This window comes from Pomacea canaliculata, linkage group LG1, assembly GCF_003073045.1.
Source record: "Pomacea canaliculata isolate SZHN2017 linkage group LG1, ASM307304v1, whole genome shotgun sequence".
NCBI lineage: Eukaryota > Metazoa > Mollusca > Gastropoda > Architaenioglossa > Ampullariidae > Pomacea > Pomacea canaliculata.
Window position 1 is genome coordinate 28349618 of NC_037590.1, and position 20758 is coordinate 28370375.

The following is a 20758-nucleotide window of genomic DNA, read 5'->3' on the forward strand; positions in this document are numbered from 1 at the left end:
TTGTTTTAACCCAGAAAATAGAAATGTGATGTAATGCCTGAATGAACAGCATTCAGGTAACCGTGTTTCTCTCTTGCGACCCTTCATACATTCTCAGCGGTTGTGCGAGCAATGTCCCAGTCGTGGCATGTATGGAAGTAATTAGTGAATATGGAAGTAATTAGTGAATAATACTGTGTCTGTTAGGACATGGATAGGCCATATTAACGGATTTTCTCAGCACCATAGTCTATCTCTTCTTGTCTATTTGTTGACTCGTTAGTTCGGAAAGCTTATCGATAGAATAAGAGTGTTATAGATGAAAACCTCGTCATAAAACAAATCACTTGAACGGAAAGGATTTTGTAAAGCCTGTGTTGTTAACACTCCCTTGCTTACTGATGCAGCCCTCAGTCACAGTGAACAGACATTAAAACCTGTTCCATCCTCTCAGCTTTATGTTGACCTGTGTCCTCCGTCCTTTATAAACTCGCTCACTGCTCATGACAGGTGATCGCAACACTGAGGTCTGAGACCTCCCTTTGTCTTTTGCTGGTTACCTCCATTTCACATAATGTCTGCATAGTCTCCTTCCTTATTTATTTAGTTATTTGTAGAAATGCTGCTGGCATGGAGAGTGAGCAATTTGTTCCCTACCCCCGTGTGTTAGACAGAGAGAGAGATGCCAGGGAGGGTGGAGCAGTGAGGAGGGGTGGTCGTGGTCGGCTAGCCAGTTCTTTCAGCCGTGAAGCCTTGCCCGTCGCTCGCCTGTCCATCTACTGCAAATGATCTGACCGCCACCTACGGCGTGCAGGGGCCGTCTGACACCACAGCCCTTGACCAGCAGTCAGTCCCTTAGTGTCCCTTCACAGAGCGAGATTATCAGGGTGATGATCTCCCTTTGTCACGTGATACGGAGAGGGCGAGTGCGCGGCCAGAGGCTGACCGTTTATCTGCCGTTGTATCGGGTCCTTTCAGTTTCCCCAGCGTCGTTTGAAAGTCACTGAAAGGTAACCATTAGATCGGCGGGTAGCCAGTTAATTTTCTTCCTATTCCATTTACACCACAAAGAAAATCAATGCTACCCTCGCGAACTAGAAACAAACTACCCCCTCACACCCCACCCCACCCCCAAAAACCCCCCCAGGCCGGGTGATAACATGAACGGGTAGCCTTTCCAGTCTTAGTGTGTACCCGACAATCAACCCGAGCCGTGAAGGTAGGGACCCAGAGAGTCGCTAAAAGGTTTGGAAGCTGTAATTTGGCGACCGACCTCCACAGAGTGGGAGGGGAGGAATAAAATCCAAACAAATGAAAAGAAAAAGATTGAGTTGCGATGGAGATTGTCAGTACGACATGGAGCCTGGTAACTGACACTCCAGGGGACGATGCTTTTATAGTGGGAGTCCTTCACAATCATGATGATGACGAAGCTCGCAAACTGGCCAAGAAGCCGGTTTCTTGCCTTTTATTTTCTTGGAGATTTGAGATCGTGACATTTCTCTTTTGATAAAAATGGCATCAGCTAGAGGTGAACCCCTCATAACACGCCGCCACTACTGTGACGTATACGCTACCCTAGAAGGGACAGGTGATAACAGTTTTTACCTGCTGCTAGTCGTTCAGGACCATCCCTAGAAGTGGTGACTCCGTTGACAAACTGACAGCCGAGACAGGTGCCATGGTCGTCCGCATAGAGGTGAGCCTCGACTGCCGGGTGGGAATTGGTGACAGCCAAAAATTAGAAGGCACGTGCGACACTCGAAGGAAGCTCGGCGGTTCTTTGGTCACGTGAGTGAAGGTCAATGTATTCACGGGGACTTGTACCCTGAACTCGAATTGCACGATCGTCTCCACCCGATGTCCCGCCGTGAAAATGTGCAATTTGCGTGCATGTGACGTGTCAGTAAGACGTGTCAGTGAGCCTGTGACCAGTGGCGAGTCACAATATATCGGATGTCAAGTTCTGGGTTCGGATCTCGTCTCGGGGCACACACACACACTTTCCTCTCTGCATGTGCCACCCGCTGGAACAGTTGGCCGTGAGAAAGAAATTGCCTGAGTCGTCCATCATGTACAGCATGATAAGAGTTTAAGATTGTTTTTTAATGGTCGTCGTCATAAAGAAACCTCTTTGTTCTCTCAGGGAAATGGCGAAACGATAATACTGAGTCCTTTCTTTTCTAAAATGTGCTGTAAACAAAACAGCTGCAAATAAGCAGTGGCATGTTGTCAAAATATGCAGTCAGGCTTAGCCGACGAAAAAACAACAAACAAACAAGACACTTTGTTCCTTAACGATTTAGTTCTGAAATTTTCTTTTTAATGGATTTCTTAGCCAGACAAATTCTGCAATGGAGTAAATAAATAAAAAGGTGCCATGACTGTCACATACAGCGAGTTAAGAAACTCTTTAGAAAGATTCGCTAAAGTGGAGCACGGAGGATGTTCACGGGTGGAAAGATTGCCTCCCACTCACCCCTTTATCTCTATTTTTATTTTAAGAGTAGATGAAGTGGAGGAGGGGGATCCACCTGAAATGAAATGCAATGGGAATGTCAAACACGTCGGACATTGAAAACAAGTTTTCATTTCTCCAGAAATTTAAAGCAAACAATTTCAGTTGAAAAAAAATGTGTTTTAAATAGAAAATTTTCTTAAGTATACATCAAATTCTATGGTTAAGTACAAGTTTTTCAGAAATTATGCAATACAACTCCAGAAGACGCAGAATATGCGAATCCGAAAGTATGCTGAATGAACGAGTGTCTCTCGAGTCAACGCTGGACAGACGAAGCAGCGCATGCGCAAACCGACACCTGTCGTTCTTTGAACTGACGAGACGTGGTGGGTAACGTGACCTCCGTCAGCAGTCCATTATAGATATGAATGTTGTTGTGTCGGACAACTGTCACCTGCAGCGCCTGCACTTGAAGCGTGACCTCGTGACGCATCTCTGACCGCTGCGCATGAGCACCCACCGGCGTGGCGGCACGCTTTCATGTTGCTGATGGAATCGTGTCTGGCCGAGATCAAAAGTCTGTGTCGGGTGTAGCCAGCTTACCGGCTCTCAATGGCCACCCGACTGGCTTTTGTGTGTATTGTTTCCCTCCATACCGTATCCACTTGCAGTGGGGTATCTTGTTCGTGTGATGCCAGCAACTGTCAACACTCCTAGACTGCACGTCACTTGCGCACATGCACGTCACACTGTGACCAAACAAATTATTTATTTACCTTTCTTAATTATTCACGACGGCAGACAGACGACCGTGAAAACAAACATTCTCCCAGTCACGACTGCCACAATGTTATACAATGTTATATTAACCTGGTCCTCCTTTAGACAAACAATTCCTCCAGCAGGTATTCATTCATCCAAACAGTCTTAGCATCATCGTTCATCAGTTCATCGCTGCCATTTTAGTCATTTCACTTCTTTTGGTCCACCCCCACCCATACTGCATCCCTTCAGCCTCCAGCAACTCACCGCTCACCCAGTAACCCACTTACCTTGTCGACGATGTAGTTGAATGCATCTCTTCTTCACTCGACAGTCTGATGAGTGTGCGACTCTAATGACACTCAGCTTGTGCATTATCGCCTGTTATCTGACAGCTTTAGCCATGATTTTTTTTATTTATTTATTTTTTTAAGAATCGAGGTCTCAATGAATAGTAATTTCCCTCATTAGTATGTTGACTCCATTAGTTTGTTCCTTTGTGTTCATTTACAGTTTTAGCTGTCGCGACTTTTTTAGGGGTGGGGATGGGTAGGGTTAAGAGATCTGAAAAAAAAGGAGGTAGACATTTTTGTGATGGGAAGTGACGACATACAGCAACCAGTAAACTTCGCAATGACACTCACCGCTGTGGCTGTAGTTGTAGTTGCTGTAGTCGCTGGTGGCTAGCCCTCGATCTATAGCACTCCACGCGCACTTTGACCAGTAAGTGCACGCTGGCAGCCGGGTGGCCGCGGTCTTACGCAAGTTGTCGCAATGGGTGGCGGTTAGGAGTGAGCAAAGTGTGACTGTTGTAACACTTCCACCGCTTGATGGGGTTAGCCTGCTTCAGGTCAGAGTTTTGTAGAACAACCCGAGAAACTTAAATGTTTGCCCCATGATTACACGCATTTTATTTTATTTAGTTTTTCAATGTGGATAAACTGTTTGGGTGGCTTGGGTGGCATATCTTCCCCAAATAGTTTCATTGTAAAGAAATGAAACAGTTTTCTGTTTAACAAAAAGGTTAACCTCCAGATAAGTGTGTCAGCAAACCATCAGCACAGTATTTACCGCGCCTATTTATTGCTAGTTTGTTATTTTTAGACTGCGCATACAGCCAACGGTCCCAACAGTCATAATTGTAAGGCAGGGCACCCATGGTCCGCGTATGACGTTGAGCGAGATAGGTTTGTGACGTCATGCTAAACGCCTGGGCAGCGGGGCTTTGATCATCAAAGGTCACAGCGATTTGGGGTCAAATCCCGCCACGTGAGGTCACATCACATGTAATTGACACTCCAGTGACAAGTCTTATGCCACACACACACACGCGCACACACACGCTTCGTAGATGAGCGGTGACGTCAGTCATGCCTAACTCATCGAACGCCGATTAAAAATGACGTCGAGTCTTCTGCATAGACTGTTATCGAGCGCGTAACGTTTACGAGCACGTCACTTTGCAGACAGAACGAAAAAAAGTTCTAACCGGATCTCTTTTTTTTTTCAAGTCTTTTGTGTGTCACTGGCCATTGGATAAACTAAACTTTGCAGTTGCTTCAAACATTTATTAATTATTAGAACTTCAAAATATTTTCGATACTTTAGTTGTATCAGACTCTGATCTTTGACCTGCAGTGACATCACACCAACACGTCTACTTTTAAAAAACGTTTAAATCCCTCGTTCATACTCAGCTGAATAACTATATTAGCTTCCGTACAACCGGGTATTACTCCTCTCAATGACAGGCCGCTCACTACCACTGCACCTCACCCACCACCCGACAGACACACAGTCATGCCCACCCTACAAAGCCATCAGGTGGGTAAGAAGCGGGATAGGGGGTCAGACCTGATTAATTTTCTATGATGAGAAGCATACAAACGGGGGCACTCGTTATCGGAAGCTAATGGGGCTTTGATATAGAGCCCGTCGCTGATCTCCTTTCTCCTAGGCCCGTCCCTCCGCGTTACGGACCCCCTGCCCCTCCAAAACCCTCAACAGGGCGACGCAGGAAAACACTGCACGTCCCATCTAGAAACTGTCAAGTGGGCCATCAAGTGAACCTCTCAACCAATCGAAATCAATTACGACAAGAGAGGGTGGAAACGCTCGTTTACTCTAGCCAATCAGCTGCCGCGATTAACCTCAGGGGGTGCACAGCACATGGCTGGCGGGCGGGACTTGAGAGGCTGGCCCCGTCGCGGGGCGCCCCCGTGTGCTATGAGAGCGGCGCGAAGAATGAATGAACGGTAGGAAAACTTTGCTGGCTAGCTAAAGTCAACACAGCGAAAAGTGATCCTCATGATGTTCCCTTGCAGGTCGCGGCCGCGTGCTGAGCTCCCCCCTCCTCTCGCCAGGCAAGTGAGCTCGGCAAGTGAGTGAGTACCGTACACCCGGCGGCAGCCCCCAAGTACCGTAACTCCATCATCACTAAAGGTTTGGGCCAGTCTACGGTCTCGACTCAGCAGACGACACACACCTCAAGCTTGGAGCAGACGACTGGCGGGCTTGACTACTACTGCTACTACACCAGAGAACTGAGTGAGGCAAGAAGTGAGAGTGGTGCTGGGCAAGTCGGTGAGAAGGCAGTTCCCCCCACGTGTGTGTGCCGGGGAGGGAAGCGCGAGGTTTACACACACACACAAGGCACATCGCGCGCGCTGCCAACGGATTGCTGTACATCTCGCCGAGTGGTGTATTGTCGAGCACACGTGAAGAACCCTTGTCTTGGAATATACAGGAGGTTAGCTCGGCTCGGCTCGGCTCTTCTCCTCTCACCTGAGGCTTTACTTCTCGTCGGTGAAATAACCGGCGCAAAGGAGGAGAACATGATTCTTGCATGGTGCACTGCGAGTGTTGTTGTGTCATCGTCTGTCGGCAGGTTGTGTAACTTCTCGCACGCGCTGTGGGATTGTGTATACAGCGACTAACACAAGAAGGAAGGTGCTGCACACGTGGTGTCTTGGAATAATATTTCACTGACCTGAACAGAGAGATACATCGCGGTGGCTGGGGTTGGTGTTGTCGGAGAGTTGTTCACGATACCTGGTGCTTCTCTTTGTCACAGACCGTTTGCTTAGATGAGTTGGTGTCGGATTCCCCTCGGATAAAGGTCAGCGATTCTGCAGGCGACACCATGGTGTCCAGGAATGTAAGGTCCGGTGCAGCTTTGGCGGCGTGTACCCTGCTGTGCGTCCTCCTTAACACCGCGAAAGGTAAGTGTGACGTTTGGTCTCCATGATGTGTGTCAGTGTTCGTCACGTATCCATGTCTGCATGCTTTACATGTGTATGTTTACATGTGTATTATACCTTTGTGACATGGATGGTTTATTCTTGCTCTATAGTACGTTAGGCTGTGACGTAGTGTGACGTATTGTGTGACCAACATCATTGTCGAGTCCAGTTTACTGTTATGTGTCGGTACAATAATTATTTTTAATGTAGACGAAAAAAATAAATATACATATAAATATACGCGCTGTGGAGGAGCACTACAGTGATGCGGGAGGAGCACTACAGTGATGAGGCAGAAGTCACCGTGAATCATTTTTCAGTTAACATTCTTTCATTCCCAGCTGGTGTTTGGCCAGCAGCGAGGCAGTAGAATTGAAAGTTAATACGAGTGAGTGGGCAGGCAGACGCCTCATTAGTCGCGTGGCTGTGTCTGTGCCGTACCCGACTGGCCAGTGTAAGCACCCGTGTGGTCTGTGTACAGTGGAGAGGCGGTTCTCCTGTCGGTGATGGTGGAGTTGACCGTGACAGACGGTAGCTAGCGGACCTGGCAAACCTGCATCCCGAGCTGCTTTGCCGAGTGTTGTAGCGTGACGGCCGTTGCAGTCAATAGTACTTAGTAGTGTGCCTGGCTACTGGAGAAGTAGCCTTTGCAGTCTCATAGTAAACAGTTGGGTGTCACCTACCTGAGAACTGAACCACACTACTCTATAATCCTCACTTTCGCCAACTTCATGATCGGCCTTGGGTTGCGGTGAATTTTTCTGTTTGTAGTTGGTTGACGGAAAGGTTAAATATGAGATCGATTGAAATGGAATACATGGGACAAGCAAACAGCTGAAGAAAATAAGCCACAGAATTCAGGAGGGATAGATTCCTTTTCAGTTTGTCATGGAGATGGCGCTAGTAAGAATTTTTTTAATGTGTGGTTCGGGTGCCGAAATGCGATCAAATGAGCTTTTAATGTGGATGTTAAAGCCATTTATTTGTATTGTGTTGCTGTGTAGGTGGTGCCACTGTTGCTACAAGTGTAAGTTAGCAGCCATTGAAAGTGTATTACTGAGGGCGAGGCTTGCGATGCTGGCTGGGTTCCCCCGCACAAAAAAAAAAAAAAAAAAAAAAATAGTTTAACGTGGGTTTTTTATATATTTTTTTTGGATTAAGGGAAAATACTTTCTCCATTTTGTACATTTATTTTTGTCATCTTTTTCGTTTTTTTTTTCTTTTTGCGCTTATTTTAATACACGCAGTCAAGCGCACGTGACTTTCACTTTTAATAATGGAGGAATTTTATTGCTGGAGTTTAGTTTTTAGTTGTAAAGCAAACAGCTATGCGCCGACTCGGTGACTACAAGTTTCAGAACAGTTTCGCTTTTAACCCTGCGAGTTTAGTGTTACAGGAACTAGTAATAAATCTTTAACCACGATATTTTGTGATATAACAAAGGATGCTGCTCATATGGGAAAACCCATATTTTTAATGCCTGGGGAAGTCCACAAACAATATTCCCTCGGACAATGAATAGTTGCGACTAAATGGAGTCTGTACGTGTTGTCTGTCCTGTCTTGTCTTCTCGCTTTGGATAATCAAACTCATCGCTGGAGACCTAACACATGACAGGAGTTTTAGAAAATGTGATTTAGTATCCAAGAACGATTTGCTTTCTTTCATTCTTTCATATCGCGGACATCTGTCATTAGTTTTTTTATTCTGACTGCTTTGTTATAATATTGGTTTCAAGGAGATTTTTGTGTGTTGCAGCTTGCAACTTTTATGGTTTGAAGAAGATATGCTTTTGTTATTAAGAAAAATTTATTTAGTGTGTGTAGAGGGTTAATTGTAATAGTATCAGGGGGAAAAATAGTATTTGTCTTGCAGTTTGCTGTTGTTTCATGGTGTGAACGTGATTAGAGTATACCCGAAGAATTTAAAAATTATTCAGACCACTTTAAAATATCCAGTTAATATGGTGTCTACTTTCACATACTCACCAGTGTATTGAGATGTGATATCAGAGCGCGTGCGGCCCATTCACATCATCAAGAAAGAACAGTGAGATGAATGCATTGAAGAGCTAGGGTTTGGTAGCTGGTAGTCCTGTTTACTCTGTACATGCACGTGCTTGTGTGTAGGTTTGTACATGTGTATGTGTGTGAGTGTGTATGGGTTACCCAGAGAGGGAGAGAGACTGAGACCTTGCCACTAAAGCCAAGGATTGTTTCTCATCGGGAGCTTGCTGCACACACCAGTTTGGTGTTGATGCCAGCCGACATGTTCAGTCAAATGGAAAGGCTGCCTGGAATCATGATTATTTGCACTGCTTGGCCCACATGCTTTTGTTGTGTAAGTGTTATGCGAGCAGCATTGTGCACCAGGCCTGCCACCAGGCCTGCCGACAGGCCACTGATGCACGGTGTACAGCAAGCTCAGTGTTTGCCGCTGCAGCCTCTCATAGTCAGCCCCCGACAGACCCTGTCTGTGAAACTCTCCTCCCCGGGGTACTTTCAAGTGAAAGTGAAAGATTCATCTGCAAGGCGGGATTACTGCCATGTAATGCACCTTTAGTACTGCTCGCCATCACTGTTGTGGCTTGAATGTAGTTACTGGAGCGTGTGGAGTGACATGCGATCAGCGAGATACCACTGTTTATTTTTCTGCTTGTGGAAATTGGACATCAAGGGAAGAAAAGATCAGGAGGGGAGAGAAGGAAATGGCTTAGATATGTTTTTAACATTTACCCCCCTGCTAATACCCAGTTATCTCCTCTCTACATGTTACAGATATTAGGTTCTTTGTGTAGGAATCACTTATCTCTTCTATAACAAATGCTCTGTGTGTGTGGACACCTCACAACTGAGAATAGAAAGATTTCGATTCTTCTCAGTTTCTCTTTCTCACACACACACTGCATGCAGACGCCTACTTTTTTTTAATGAGAATGTTTTTAGTCTTTTTTACAGTATGATCAGCATCCAAGTGACCTTTCACATAATAACAAGTTATTGTTATTTCACAAAATAATTGTTAAAGTATTATTTAATCTGTTCTCTTGTCTTATTCTCATTATCCAGAAATCCCCGTACTTTCCGCATCATCATACTTTAACGGGAAAAAACTCTTTATAGCTGGGAAAAATCTACTGATGCATGTGAATATTTCGATTATCAACGGATCTCCCGAACGCGCGCACTGTCCGCATAATATCACAAATATTCCCATCCAGGTACCAGACACAGCAAGCATCGTGGCATAGCAGAACCGCGGTCTTTGAACTGTCTGACACCTCTCTCGCTGAAAGTGAGTCTAGTCAAGGCTAAAAACTAAACTAAAAAGGGTGTGGACGCTCCATTACTGACCACCCCACCCGCTAACCCCACCCCGCTCTTTTGCCACCTTCACTCTTACCATAAAAAAACTCTCACGGCTGGCGGGTTCGATCCGATCCGTGACTGCCGCCATTGATTGTGTGGCTTCCTGTCGGCACCGGCGTGTACGGCCGTCCATTGACTCCTCACGCCACCCGCTCGCCACGAGAAGGCCGCAACACCCGCTCGCTGAAAGGGGTGGTGGGGTAGCCACCATTCCTCTCGCATCCTCCCAGGGCCTTGGCCTTTCATGTCCACGAGAAAAATTACTCCAAAGTGCGCCATGGCTGCTCAGGCGTGGATGCACCTCTCGGGGGCAGACTTGACAACGAAACTTGCAGGAAGGTCTCGATGGCTGGCTGGCTGGCATCGCCATGGCGACAGCGTCCTCGACTTACTGCCGTTACCAAGTTGAAGAACATCATTCGCGATGTAGCATCATCTATCGCGTTCGTTGGTGCGAGCTGCACCTGTGTTGTCTTCTTTACTCGCCGCCTTCACCTCGTGATTTCGAGTATCTGCCCCACTTACATCGAGTTTAATCTGACATTAATGTCCCTATTGTTGACCAGGCCAGAATAAGGTAACTATGCTTGAACTAAGTAATGTCAAGTCCATCGTGGTGTTCGCAGTGTTGCAGGTGTTTTCAGAACACGTTCAGTGATATAGGCAGCTTACACCCCGGGTGGCAGTATTCTGACATATATAGAGTGTGGATATGTACTGCAGACATCGTCAGGCCTCGACGACCCCTGTAGTTATAGGTGACAGAGCTTACGAGGGGATGGCCTGTTCTTCAGTTGATCCCCTTTTATCGGACTTTCTTCCCGTTCTCGGTTGGGTGACCACTTTCACCCCTTGCTCCCCTCTCGACAAAACACGCTTGAGAAAGTTCCAGTGGTACTGCACAGTCTGCCACGTCTTTCTTTACAGTAGCAGAGATATTGAGGGAGGGAGGCCTTCAGTGCGCCTGAACTCCACTCCCGTCTTCCTTGTGTGTATAGTGCGTGAGTTAGAGATAAAAGAAGAGAGTGGTGTGCATGTATGTTGTGAGGGGGTCAGAGGGGGTTGGGCGCAAGAGGCAAGTAGCTGCGAGTCCACTATTCACGTGATGACGTTCCTCCGTGCAACTCTACACCACCACAACACGTGCGGCCTGCCATCGGACCGCCCGCTGTCCGGCGCAGACGAAGCCGCGACCTGACAAAAGTGGAGCGCTGCTGGCTGATAAATTTAGCGATGGCCGATTTCCACAGCGCCTCGGGCGTCGGGTCTGTTTTGACTCGCCGGGGGGCTACTTACCGTCAGCATCAAAAGCCCATCAGGCCAGGTGTGGCCCTGCGACAGGTTCTTTCTGTTCCCCAACCTTAACTCTTGGTGTTGGCGTCTTTATGATGCAGCACCCACTACCAGACGGCGGTTTCTCTTCATTGCTTTCTCCTCACATGTCTCTCTAAGCGTTTCTCTCCATCCGGGCTCTTTTTTTCTCTGGAACACAATTTACTGGTTTAGTTTCCTTCTAAACAGCATGTCTTCGGATTACACTCATAAACATAGCAGTCACTTCCAGTAGCAGTAGCATCTCCCACACTCCGCCCTCAACACACTCGAGCTATTGTTACCTAATGCTCAAGTTTATTTCTTTGTCGGTTGAACTCGTCTCACCGTGTCACACACACACACAGTGGTGTACCATGGCGACTCAAGATGGTTGTGACAGGCATGCTGTGGACTAACACACACACATCCCCAGCACGTTATCGATTGTGACCAGGGGCCCCTGGCGGGCGAGGGAGCGATTTCCTCCATAACAAATTGGATGAAAAGAAATGGATTTAATAAGGGTCAAGAATCCTCAGTCCAGCGCCGCTGGAATGAGAGTCTTCGCCAAATAGGGGGGCGGGGGAGGTTGGAGAGGGAAGGGAGTGAGTGAGGGATGGAGGTGAGGTTGTGACGAGGAAGGTGTGGGTGGGAGGGAGGCTGCAGGTTCCAGTGTTCTGCTGTCGCTCGCACACCAGTCCCCAGCTCGCTCCGTGGAGTCTACTGTGAACGAGGTGAGGCACGCGCAAGTAGGAGTGGAATAGAAGGGTATTGGGGTCAGCTAGTTCCCCATCCTACCGATGTCAACCGGAGCTAGACCATCCCACCATCCCCCTCTCTAAGAAGGCGTGCAGGCTTTGTGGGTCGTTGCTTTCTTTGACATGGGTTCAGCGGCATCTTGGCGGCGAGCGGAGTGTTCCAGACAATTTGCTTGTGTCGAGAACTTCCTCCGTCTGTGTCTTTCTCGCAACCAGGCCAGAGTTGTTTTCCTCTGTAAGGCTTCCTCTAGGTTAGTGAGGTGGTCTAAGATGAGTTTCCGTTGACTCATGTTCTCTCACACCCTGAGCGAGGTGTGTGACAAGAGTATGGAGGGCTGAAGGATGTTGGCGATGGTCGTCCGCATGCCGAGGGTTACACGTGGTCGATCTTTTGATGGAGACCCTCGCACACGACCTCTCGTTGCAAGAAACCTACCTGTCAGGCCTGCTTGAACATCGCTATCTCTACGCATGAAGCAGCCGGTTGTGCAGTATCAGGTCTTACAATCCTTTATTCAAATCAGCATTCCCTCCTCCACTCCGCCCACACCCACGAAAACGAAGCACTTGTGCTGACAGGGGGCCTGTGACACCTGTGCACCTGCTTGACTGTCGCTGCACTGACTACAGGAGACCCTCGTCCCCACTAGTGGCTGCAGTAGTGACGGACAGGCTTAGGATCTTATGTCTGCGGAAGAAAAACTTTGAATCAGGGGATGCTACTGTTTCCTGATGTGTGATGCGGGTATGAGGGGTAGGGGGGGGGGGCAGGTGCGTTTCGTTGATGACGAAGCTTAGAAGATTCTCGAACTGAATTAATTTGATGTAGTTATTTTAATCATTTATTTCTTATGCAGGAGTGTCATCAAAATGTTGATGCAAGCAGTTAATTAGCTTGCTGCAAGATGCCTCACATGGGCAGCTGCACGGCTTATTCAAAATGCAGACATTCATTCCCCAGTTTATTTATTTATGTTAGTGTGGGTATCTCAAGCGTCGGCATAAGGTCCAAAGAGCGTTTTCTTTGAAGCTTAAGTAGGTGGCTCAAAGAAAAACTAGTCACGTGGGCTAGCATGTAGCGTGGGGATCGTGATGAGCTGTTGGCACGTGCGACAGGAGTACACTTCAAACGTAGTCTGTGAATGTTACAACGGCAGTCAGTGGAGCTGCAGGCTGGTGGTTCGATGCCCGGTGTAGCGCCTCGTCATTGCGGCATATGTACTTGTGTGCGGCATGTAGAGTAACTGAGTCCGGGAACCGTCAGAAATGAAAAATCCGTTGGTCCACACACCCTCTACCCTCCCCAAGCAACATTTGCAGCATCAAAGTCAAACGTCAGCATGATTTGTGACTGAAGTCACAGCACTCAGCGCTCGTGACGGTGCGTGCAAAAAAAAAAAAAAGTCAGGCAATGTGTCTGTCACATGCTAGAGGCGCGTGTTTCTCCTCCTTCACCCAGTCTTCCGGTTTAAGCGCGCGTGAAAGAGCGTGTGTGGCGCGCACGTGCGTGTGCTCGGGCGCTTTCTTGGGCCACTTGCATTCTCTCCCCTGTTATGGTTACCTACTCATGCCATCTGCAGTCTCTACTTCTTCTTTTTTTTTTTTTTTGGCAATCACATATCGACATTGTCTTAGCACCAACCCTGACTACTGCTCTCAGAATCTTCCTCGGGATGTGTACCCTGCGATGAGCTCCATTATATTTTAACACAATGACTATAATTGACATCTCGTCCGGAAGGCTTTCGTAACACAAAACATTGTGGAAGAAGAAATTCACAATTTAAAAGCACGTGACTGTCGTGCTAACATTTCCTGGACATCTGTACCTTGGCGACGAGTGGCCTTCACCTCTGACCGGCGTGGCGAGTGGAGGTTTGGCAGTGCACTGACATGTCCATTGTGTTTTAAGGCGAAGCAGCTGTGGGTGGCGGGTGGCGGGTGGCACGTCACCACAACATCGTGCACCTGCGGCAGGTTACTGGGCGCCAGTGTAAAAGGCTGTAAGCAGCCTGTAGGTGTACAGCGGACAGGATTAACCCTGGATTGCGTCCCCCTGCAGCGGGGTCGCTGTCGCTGTGGAGCTGGAGGATAGAGACGGAGGTGATTGTTTTAGCTGTAGTTGCTGCTAGGCTGGACGAGTGCCTTTCATCGACACGAGGGCCCTGGCAGTGTCGACGCTCGGACCATCGCTCCGCGCCTCCTTTTTTTTTTTTTTGAGACAGACTAGGCAAGGATCACTGTGATAGTGGGCGCGCACACACATACACACAAACGCACGCATGTACAAACTCGCGACCTGGAGTGGGGGATGTTTTGTTTATTACATTATCAGCAGCAATCCTCGATTTTGATTTCACGCATGAGGTAGGAATCCATCCTAAGATGCAGAGCACACAGACCGTGGCAGTCGGTGCAGTCGCAGTGTGACTAAAGATGGAAAATGTTAGTTCGTCTCCACGATGCGTGCAGCGCAAACGTCACGCCTGAAATATGCACGCGCGACGCAAACGTTACATCGGCCGAACGGCGAGGTACCACTCCTGCATCCAGCCTCCACATCAAAAGGAAAGCTTCCGCGGGGGTGTGAATGTGGGCTTTGAGGTGGAGAGGGGAAGGTCGCACCCTAAAGGCTGGCGGCTTATGGCCTTTCATTTTGGCCGACCGTCGGCTGCCTTTCATGTCTTTTATTTTCAGTCTTTATGGCGCTGTCGTCTCGCGCTGTACACACCCGCCGCTGCTCCCACCAGCGCCTGACCACATGCAGCGGCACTCGCCGGCAGTCAGCTGCCACGGCCAGAACCCGCCATCATGCAGGGGGGAGAGGGCGAAAAGACAAGACAACCCTCCCACCTCTCTATACAAAATCATGTTCGGCGACAGACGAGCGTGACGGCCGTGTATCGTACCGCCATCAGCAGGTCGCACTACTTAATGGGGCGCAGTCGTCAGCTCGTGCTCGGTGCACTGCAGCCCTGCATTCACACTCATCGTCTCAAATGACTCACGGCGATGCGCTTGTACAGTTGAGGAAGTTTTTTTTTAATGGTTGTTAAAGGGGCAGCCTACGGATTTATGGAAGTGTTTGCAAAGATTTCCAAAGGGCTAAGGCGGCCAACAGAAAACACTTGACTGGTTCACCTTTTTTCCCTCGACCTTTGCCCTCTCGATAGAGATGAGGGGCACACGGAGATATTATTGTCGCCATGTTACGAGCAGGTTCAATGAAAGCCAAGCGTGCTTTCATCCTTTGACAATCCCGTTGTTGATCTTAGTAAAGCGCAGTTTATTCGTCGCTTGCCTTGCGGCCCCTCCATGTAAACTGTTTACCTGTTTGACAGTATTTTTGGCCGCTTTTATTGGCCAGGTGAGGCGGTGGTTGGGAAACGCGCTGACTGACTGCTGTGCTGTTTATGTACTGCGAGGGAGGCGTGCGCCAGCCAGACCAAGGTGGAGGGTGCTGCTCCCCACCCACACCCAGCGGATTTCGTCGTCTTTATCAAGAACCGTTTTGGAGGCCCCCATCTCCTCCCACCTCTCCTTTCTTCCGTTCGTGGACGATAACATCGCACAGCTAGGGAGCCGCCTGATCCCGCGGCCTCGGTTTGAGGTACGGCAGGAAGCGGCTGTCCGTAGCCGCGCCGCCGCAGTAGCAGCAGCAGCATCAGCAGCAGCCGTGCAGCTTTCTTTGTTCTGCCGGTCGACGACCGCCTGACTGACGAGCTGGCAACGCCTTGCCGCGCACGACGACTGCAGCACAGCGCAGTGTGGTCCATGATCCTCCATGCTGCACGCTCCGTGCCGCGCGCGCGTCCTCGCCGTGATTAGCGGGGCTGTGAACAGTCCCCTCGGCACAACTCGGCCAGAACAGCAGTTGGGCAACAGCCTCTCTAACTTCAATGTTTTGTCGGGTACATAGAGAACAAGTTTGGGTATGAAGGTGAACACATGTGAGATGTCAGAAATAATCGTCACGTGTGCGTGTTAGAAGTTACGTAACGCACACATTATGACAGTTGTTTGTCAGTATGTTAAACCTGTACAGTATATATAAGAGAAAATCAGACGATGATGCAAACTATTACTTACACTTCCAATCCCTGTAGTCAAAAATATTCTAAAGAGGATTGTGACAGTTTTGGGGTAAATGTTGAGTGGGAAGACGCCATGAGTGTATTGTTGAGGGTGTTGACGACCACTGCAGTTATTACTAGTTACAGTCACACGTGACTACTGACAGCGGCTCGTGTTTACACCTCGAGGTCCACGAGCTGCAGCCAACAGAGCTACATAGCGAGTGAGAAGATTTAACTCCGTGGCCGCAGGTGAGGCGATGTGGCTGGCGGGGTGGCAGCGGGCAGAACGTCACTGACCCGGTAACGTCACTGGAGATGATTAAAGCTTCGCGGTGGCTCGCCCTCCCTGGTCCTCCTTGGGGCCGATTGCTTCAGGTCAGTGAAGCGCACACAGGTCTATTGACTTAGTGATCAAGATAGCCGCCACGCGAGGGCAAGACGGAGGAGAAAAAACTACAGAAGTGGATGTTTCTGGAAACAATAAGGTCATAGGGTTGGGCGTTAAGGAGGTACTAGTTACAGCTGAACAGTTAACTTCTGTTTTCGCTCTACACGTTCGTCCAGGACCCCTGAAAAATAAAATAAAGTAAGAAGGACCGCTGTCATGATTAATGTGGTTGACACCCGAGCAATCATTACAGTAAGGACACGGCTTAGCCAGAACACGAGCGGAGCCTGGGACCGCCATCGGCAGGCAAGCGAGTCGTGTCGACTTTCTCACTTAGCCGTGATGAGGCCGGTGGGTTTTTTGTGAGAGGGGAGGGGGGACCGGAGCTGGTCCCCCAGTTTCATTCGATTATGTGTCAGACTCTGTGCACGTTGCATCGCTTTCCCACGAGCGAGGAAACAGTCGGTGGGTACCCGCCATTTGTCTGCTGGTCTACAGCAGTTTGGCGAAACCTGGGCTGCAACACCCGCAACTCACCACCCTCACCACACATGTCCACAGCATCATGTCTCCTCCCTGTCCTCACACAATACCATACCTTGTCACATCGCTGTCCTTTCTTTCATATTCTCTGCTCTTTTACTATTTGTGTTATGACCTTTAATCGTGTCCCCCGGCATCCTTGACCCATGAGGCATTTTTTTTAACGAGGCACGTGTGGACAGTGTGACTGTTTAACATTTAAAAAATACGCGTTCATAAAAACTGACCATAGTATCTTTGTTTTGACAGTGTGTGTCGATTAGACAGGCCCTACAGCAGCTGAGGAAGTATTTACATTGTATGTGGGCCGCAGGAGCGCAGTGCATGTCGGGTATGTTTGTCCGATGTCCAGCTGCACATGCTCAGGATGGAGAGTAAGTAGGTAGGGAAACGGTTTTTGGCGACAGGAAGTGTAGCGAGAGTTACGGCCCTCAGATATAGATGGGCAACACCTGCTTCAAAAGGTTGCCGTTCTGGGAGAGTTATGTCCCGCCGGTTGAAAGCAAGGACGACTTTCTAATCGGCGCCTGGAGTTTCCTGGAGTGTATCGCCGGGTGTTAGTGAACACTGGCAAACACTCCCAGCACCTCCACTTCACCGCCGCATCACTCGTTGTAGTCTTGCCGCTCGGGCCTCGTGTCGCCATAAAACCTCGCTGGATCGTGTGCAGACCAGTCAGTCTGGGGGAGGGGAAAAAACCTCGAAACACCCCCCCCCCTCCATCCCACACACACACACCCCCGAGCTTCCCTGTGCATCTCTTATACAGTACATCCCTTACCCCTACCCTTCCTCGCCCATTTCTGTTCACGATCCTCTCTTCTCACCCCATCCTCCGTAAAAAAAAAAAAGAAAAAAAAAAGAAAAGAGTTGGTAGTCAGTCCTGCAAAGAGCAAAAGGCGTTCCGTCCGTCTTGAGAGCTGAGAGAAAGGTCACACTAAGTTTAGCCGAGGCGTTTGTAAACAACTGCGCAGACTTGGCCGGGTCCTTCGTGTAGGAGGATTAAAGAAAAAGTTCAAAGCTGACTGTCAGGAGAGGGGTACTTGCCCACGTGCCTGGACTAGTCACTGGCTGCGCTGAGAATAGCAATTTGCTACACTGCACCAGTCACTGGCTACCCTGAGGATAACGAGTTGCTACTAAAGGCTGAGTTCATTCGCATAAGAAAAGAAGGAATGCACTTTGGAAAAAAAATAGTTGGTGACATCTTGATACAGGTGACAAGCCGGCATGTAGGATGCAAGTCGGCTATCAAGCCCAGACATCACCGAACCTGCTTGTTGTCGATGTCTCAGAGTGTAGATGCCGGCCTTGCTGTTGTTCATTGCGTCACCAGTGTGTGTGGTCAGCCTCGTCGCTGTGTTGATAGCGAGGGTTTTCCCCAGACACGTCAGTTCCGTCAACCGCCCACGTCCAAGTCTCATCTCAAAATGGGGAACATCAAGCCATCGATCTCATTAGACTGAGCGGCTTGGTTCTTGACTCATCCACGAGCAAGTGACTTGCTTTATTCTTTCCCTCCTTCTCTCTTCTCCCCACCTCTTCATCACTAGCAGGGTGTAGGTCCGTACTGTGGGCTCGGCGTGTCTGGGAGAAATATTTGTCCTGTCAAGGCCAGGGGAAACGCTTACAGCCCGTTATCAGATCACCTTCACTGCCCCGGCACTTTCATGTCGTCTGAGAAACGGTTTTCGAACCTGGCGCCTTTGAAGCTGAAAATAATGGCATGGATGCCACGAACAAGCAGAGATACGGGATTTTTAAGGCCCGGAGAATAAGAACTGAGAGTGGAATCAAGTGGGGCGACTGGTTTAACGGAGATAGAAGGCGGTAATGTCTCGCTCGGCGGAAATGGAAAGAAAAAGCAGCAGCCGACCATCTCATTCCGTGCGGTGGATAAAAGTTGTGTCCGGATCACAATAAATGTTTCGAGAAACCACCGAACAATGCCTGGCGGTGTCCAGTCTACAGTTCCCAGACTAACGGAGCGGGAGGACGGCCGGCAGAACATCAAGAGGGTGTGGTGGGATGGGGTGGAGGCCAGCGGCACGTTGTCTGATTTCCATCCGGGCTACACAGCGTATGCAAATTAGTCTGGTCCACAGATCACGTGATCGGTCGTAAGCAGCCGGATGGCACAGAAGCATGCAAGCTGGTCACAGCCTGTGAACAACTTGCGATAGTCACGTGCCGAGAGCCTGTTAGAAGCGTCTTTTTCTCCCTGATTACCTCTCCAAAGGTTGGGTGTATTAGTGGTCATGGTTTGTGCAGGGGTCGACCCCAGCGGGGTGGGAGGGGTATGTATTCTGGTGGAGAATACGGTTGAAAGCAAACACTGTTGGTTTGTTTGGTCACGTGTCGTGATCGTCGCCTTGTTTAGCACCTGTTTGTGTGTGTGTCCATCTCACCTGACCATTGACTGTCATGACTCAGTATGGGGGAAGTCGGGAGGGTGAGCGCCGTTCAGCAAGCAGCTCACGCAAGGTAACGTGCAGGTGATGTGCAGGTGTGCAGCCACAGGGCCGTGCCTCGCCTTTCTGACAGCATTGTCTGCTTACCTTCCCTTCTGTGCCGGGGACCGGGGGTAGGAGAAACCCGATCCACACCGACCTCGCACCACTCCAGCTCTGGCCCCACTGTCGTTTGCGTGACCAGAGTGTGTCTGTGAGGACACTCACCCCATCACTGTATTTATTTGATTGTTAGGCTCCCTTGAATTGTGCCAAGTGCGGTTTAAAGTTGTAAGAGAGCTTTATTGTTAGGCATGTGAATTAAAGCACACCTCGGCACATCAGTTTAGCCTTTAATCAGAGCGAGCGAGAGAGAGAGAATAGGTCACAGAGTGAGTGGCCAGATTGCTGGGTGACCTCGCCTTCACTGCGAGAAACATGCCTAAGTTTGTACTATGCTTGTCAGTCGACTGGAAACCTCCAAATAAATAAGAAACAACCTTGTGTGTGTGGGTGGGTGGGTTGGGAGTGCGAGAGGACAACAGTTCCAGTCCACTTGATGTTTCTTACTGTAAACACGCGCCTCGCCACGTGCGCTGCAAGGAAGACGAGTCTATTGCAATGGCTTGATGAAGGATGGGCTGCAGTTGTGTGGGGTAGGGGTGGGGTAGAGAAAATCCGGAGGTTGTGGAGGATCATTTGCCTTGTCAATAGGCGGTTTGCTCCCCATTGGCCCGCCAGCGGTACCTGCCGGGTCTGGACTGTGTAGCTTGTTCACTCGGCAAATTTAGTCTGCAGTCTACCTCAGGCCGCGCCTAATTCCTGCCTGGCTACACCGACTGGACCTCATTTGTCCTGGAAGCAGCTTTGTGGTCTTTTTTTCTTCCTCTGCCTATCTCTCTATTTTCTGTTCACTTTGCCATTCACAGTATATATTCTGCCAGTTTTGAATCCGTGCAAACGGATTTTTTAAAAAAAGGTGAAAATGTCCTGTTTTCCCCCAGCTGTGAGTTGTGGCTGTAACCTAGCGTGTGAAACATCCCCGGATGTGAGCGAGGGAGAAAGAGAGGACTTGTGCGAGGACTGGATGGTAACCTGAGCGCGGAGGAACGGGCAGTTGCTGTCGACCTTGTCCGGAGGCTAGGCATGCCCGCACTGGCAGCCTGTTTACAGACGTAGCGGCGACCGGACAGAATACACCGACACCTGAACAGAGCGTGGGAAGGAAAAAAGTCCGCAGCTGAGAGGCGGAAACAACCGCCAACGTTGTTAATGTCTGACATTTCTGACGTGTTTGCTTACCTGTCCAGCCTGAGCTTTTTGTCAGGGTTCAGAAAAGTGAGATATTTGTACCATTACCTTTAGCCCCAGCTTCTTTGTCACTAAAACGCTCTCTCTGTGTATGTATATTGTGGT

The 20758-nt window shown here is 49.1% G+C and overlaps 1 protein-coding gene across 1 annotated transcript in view; it reads left to right on the top strand.

Moving 5' to 3' along the window:
• The window catches only part of LOC112560926 (netrin receptor UNC5B-like), a 311035-nt gene that overhangs the window by 184461 nt on the left and 105816 nt on the right, over window positions 1-20758 (top strand). The window contains exon 3 of the mRNA XM_025233048.1: window positions 5527-6423. Within this exon, the coding sequence (XP_025088833.1) occupies window positions 6345-6423 (79 nt within the window). The 5' untranslated portion in view covers window positions 5527-6344. The remainder of the gene's footprint in view (window positions 1-5526; window positions 6424-20758) is intronic.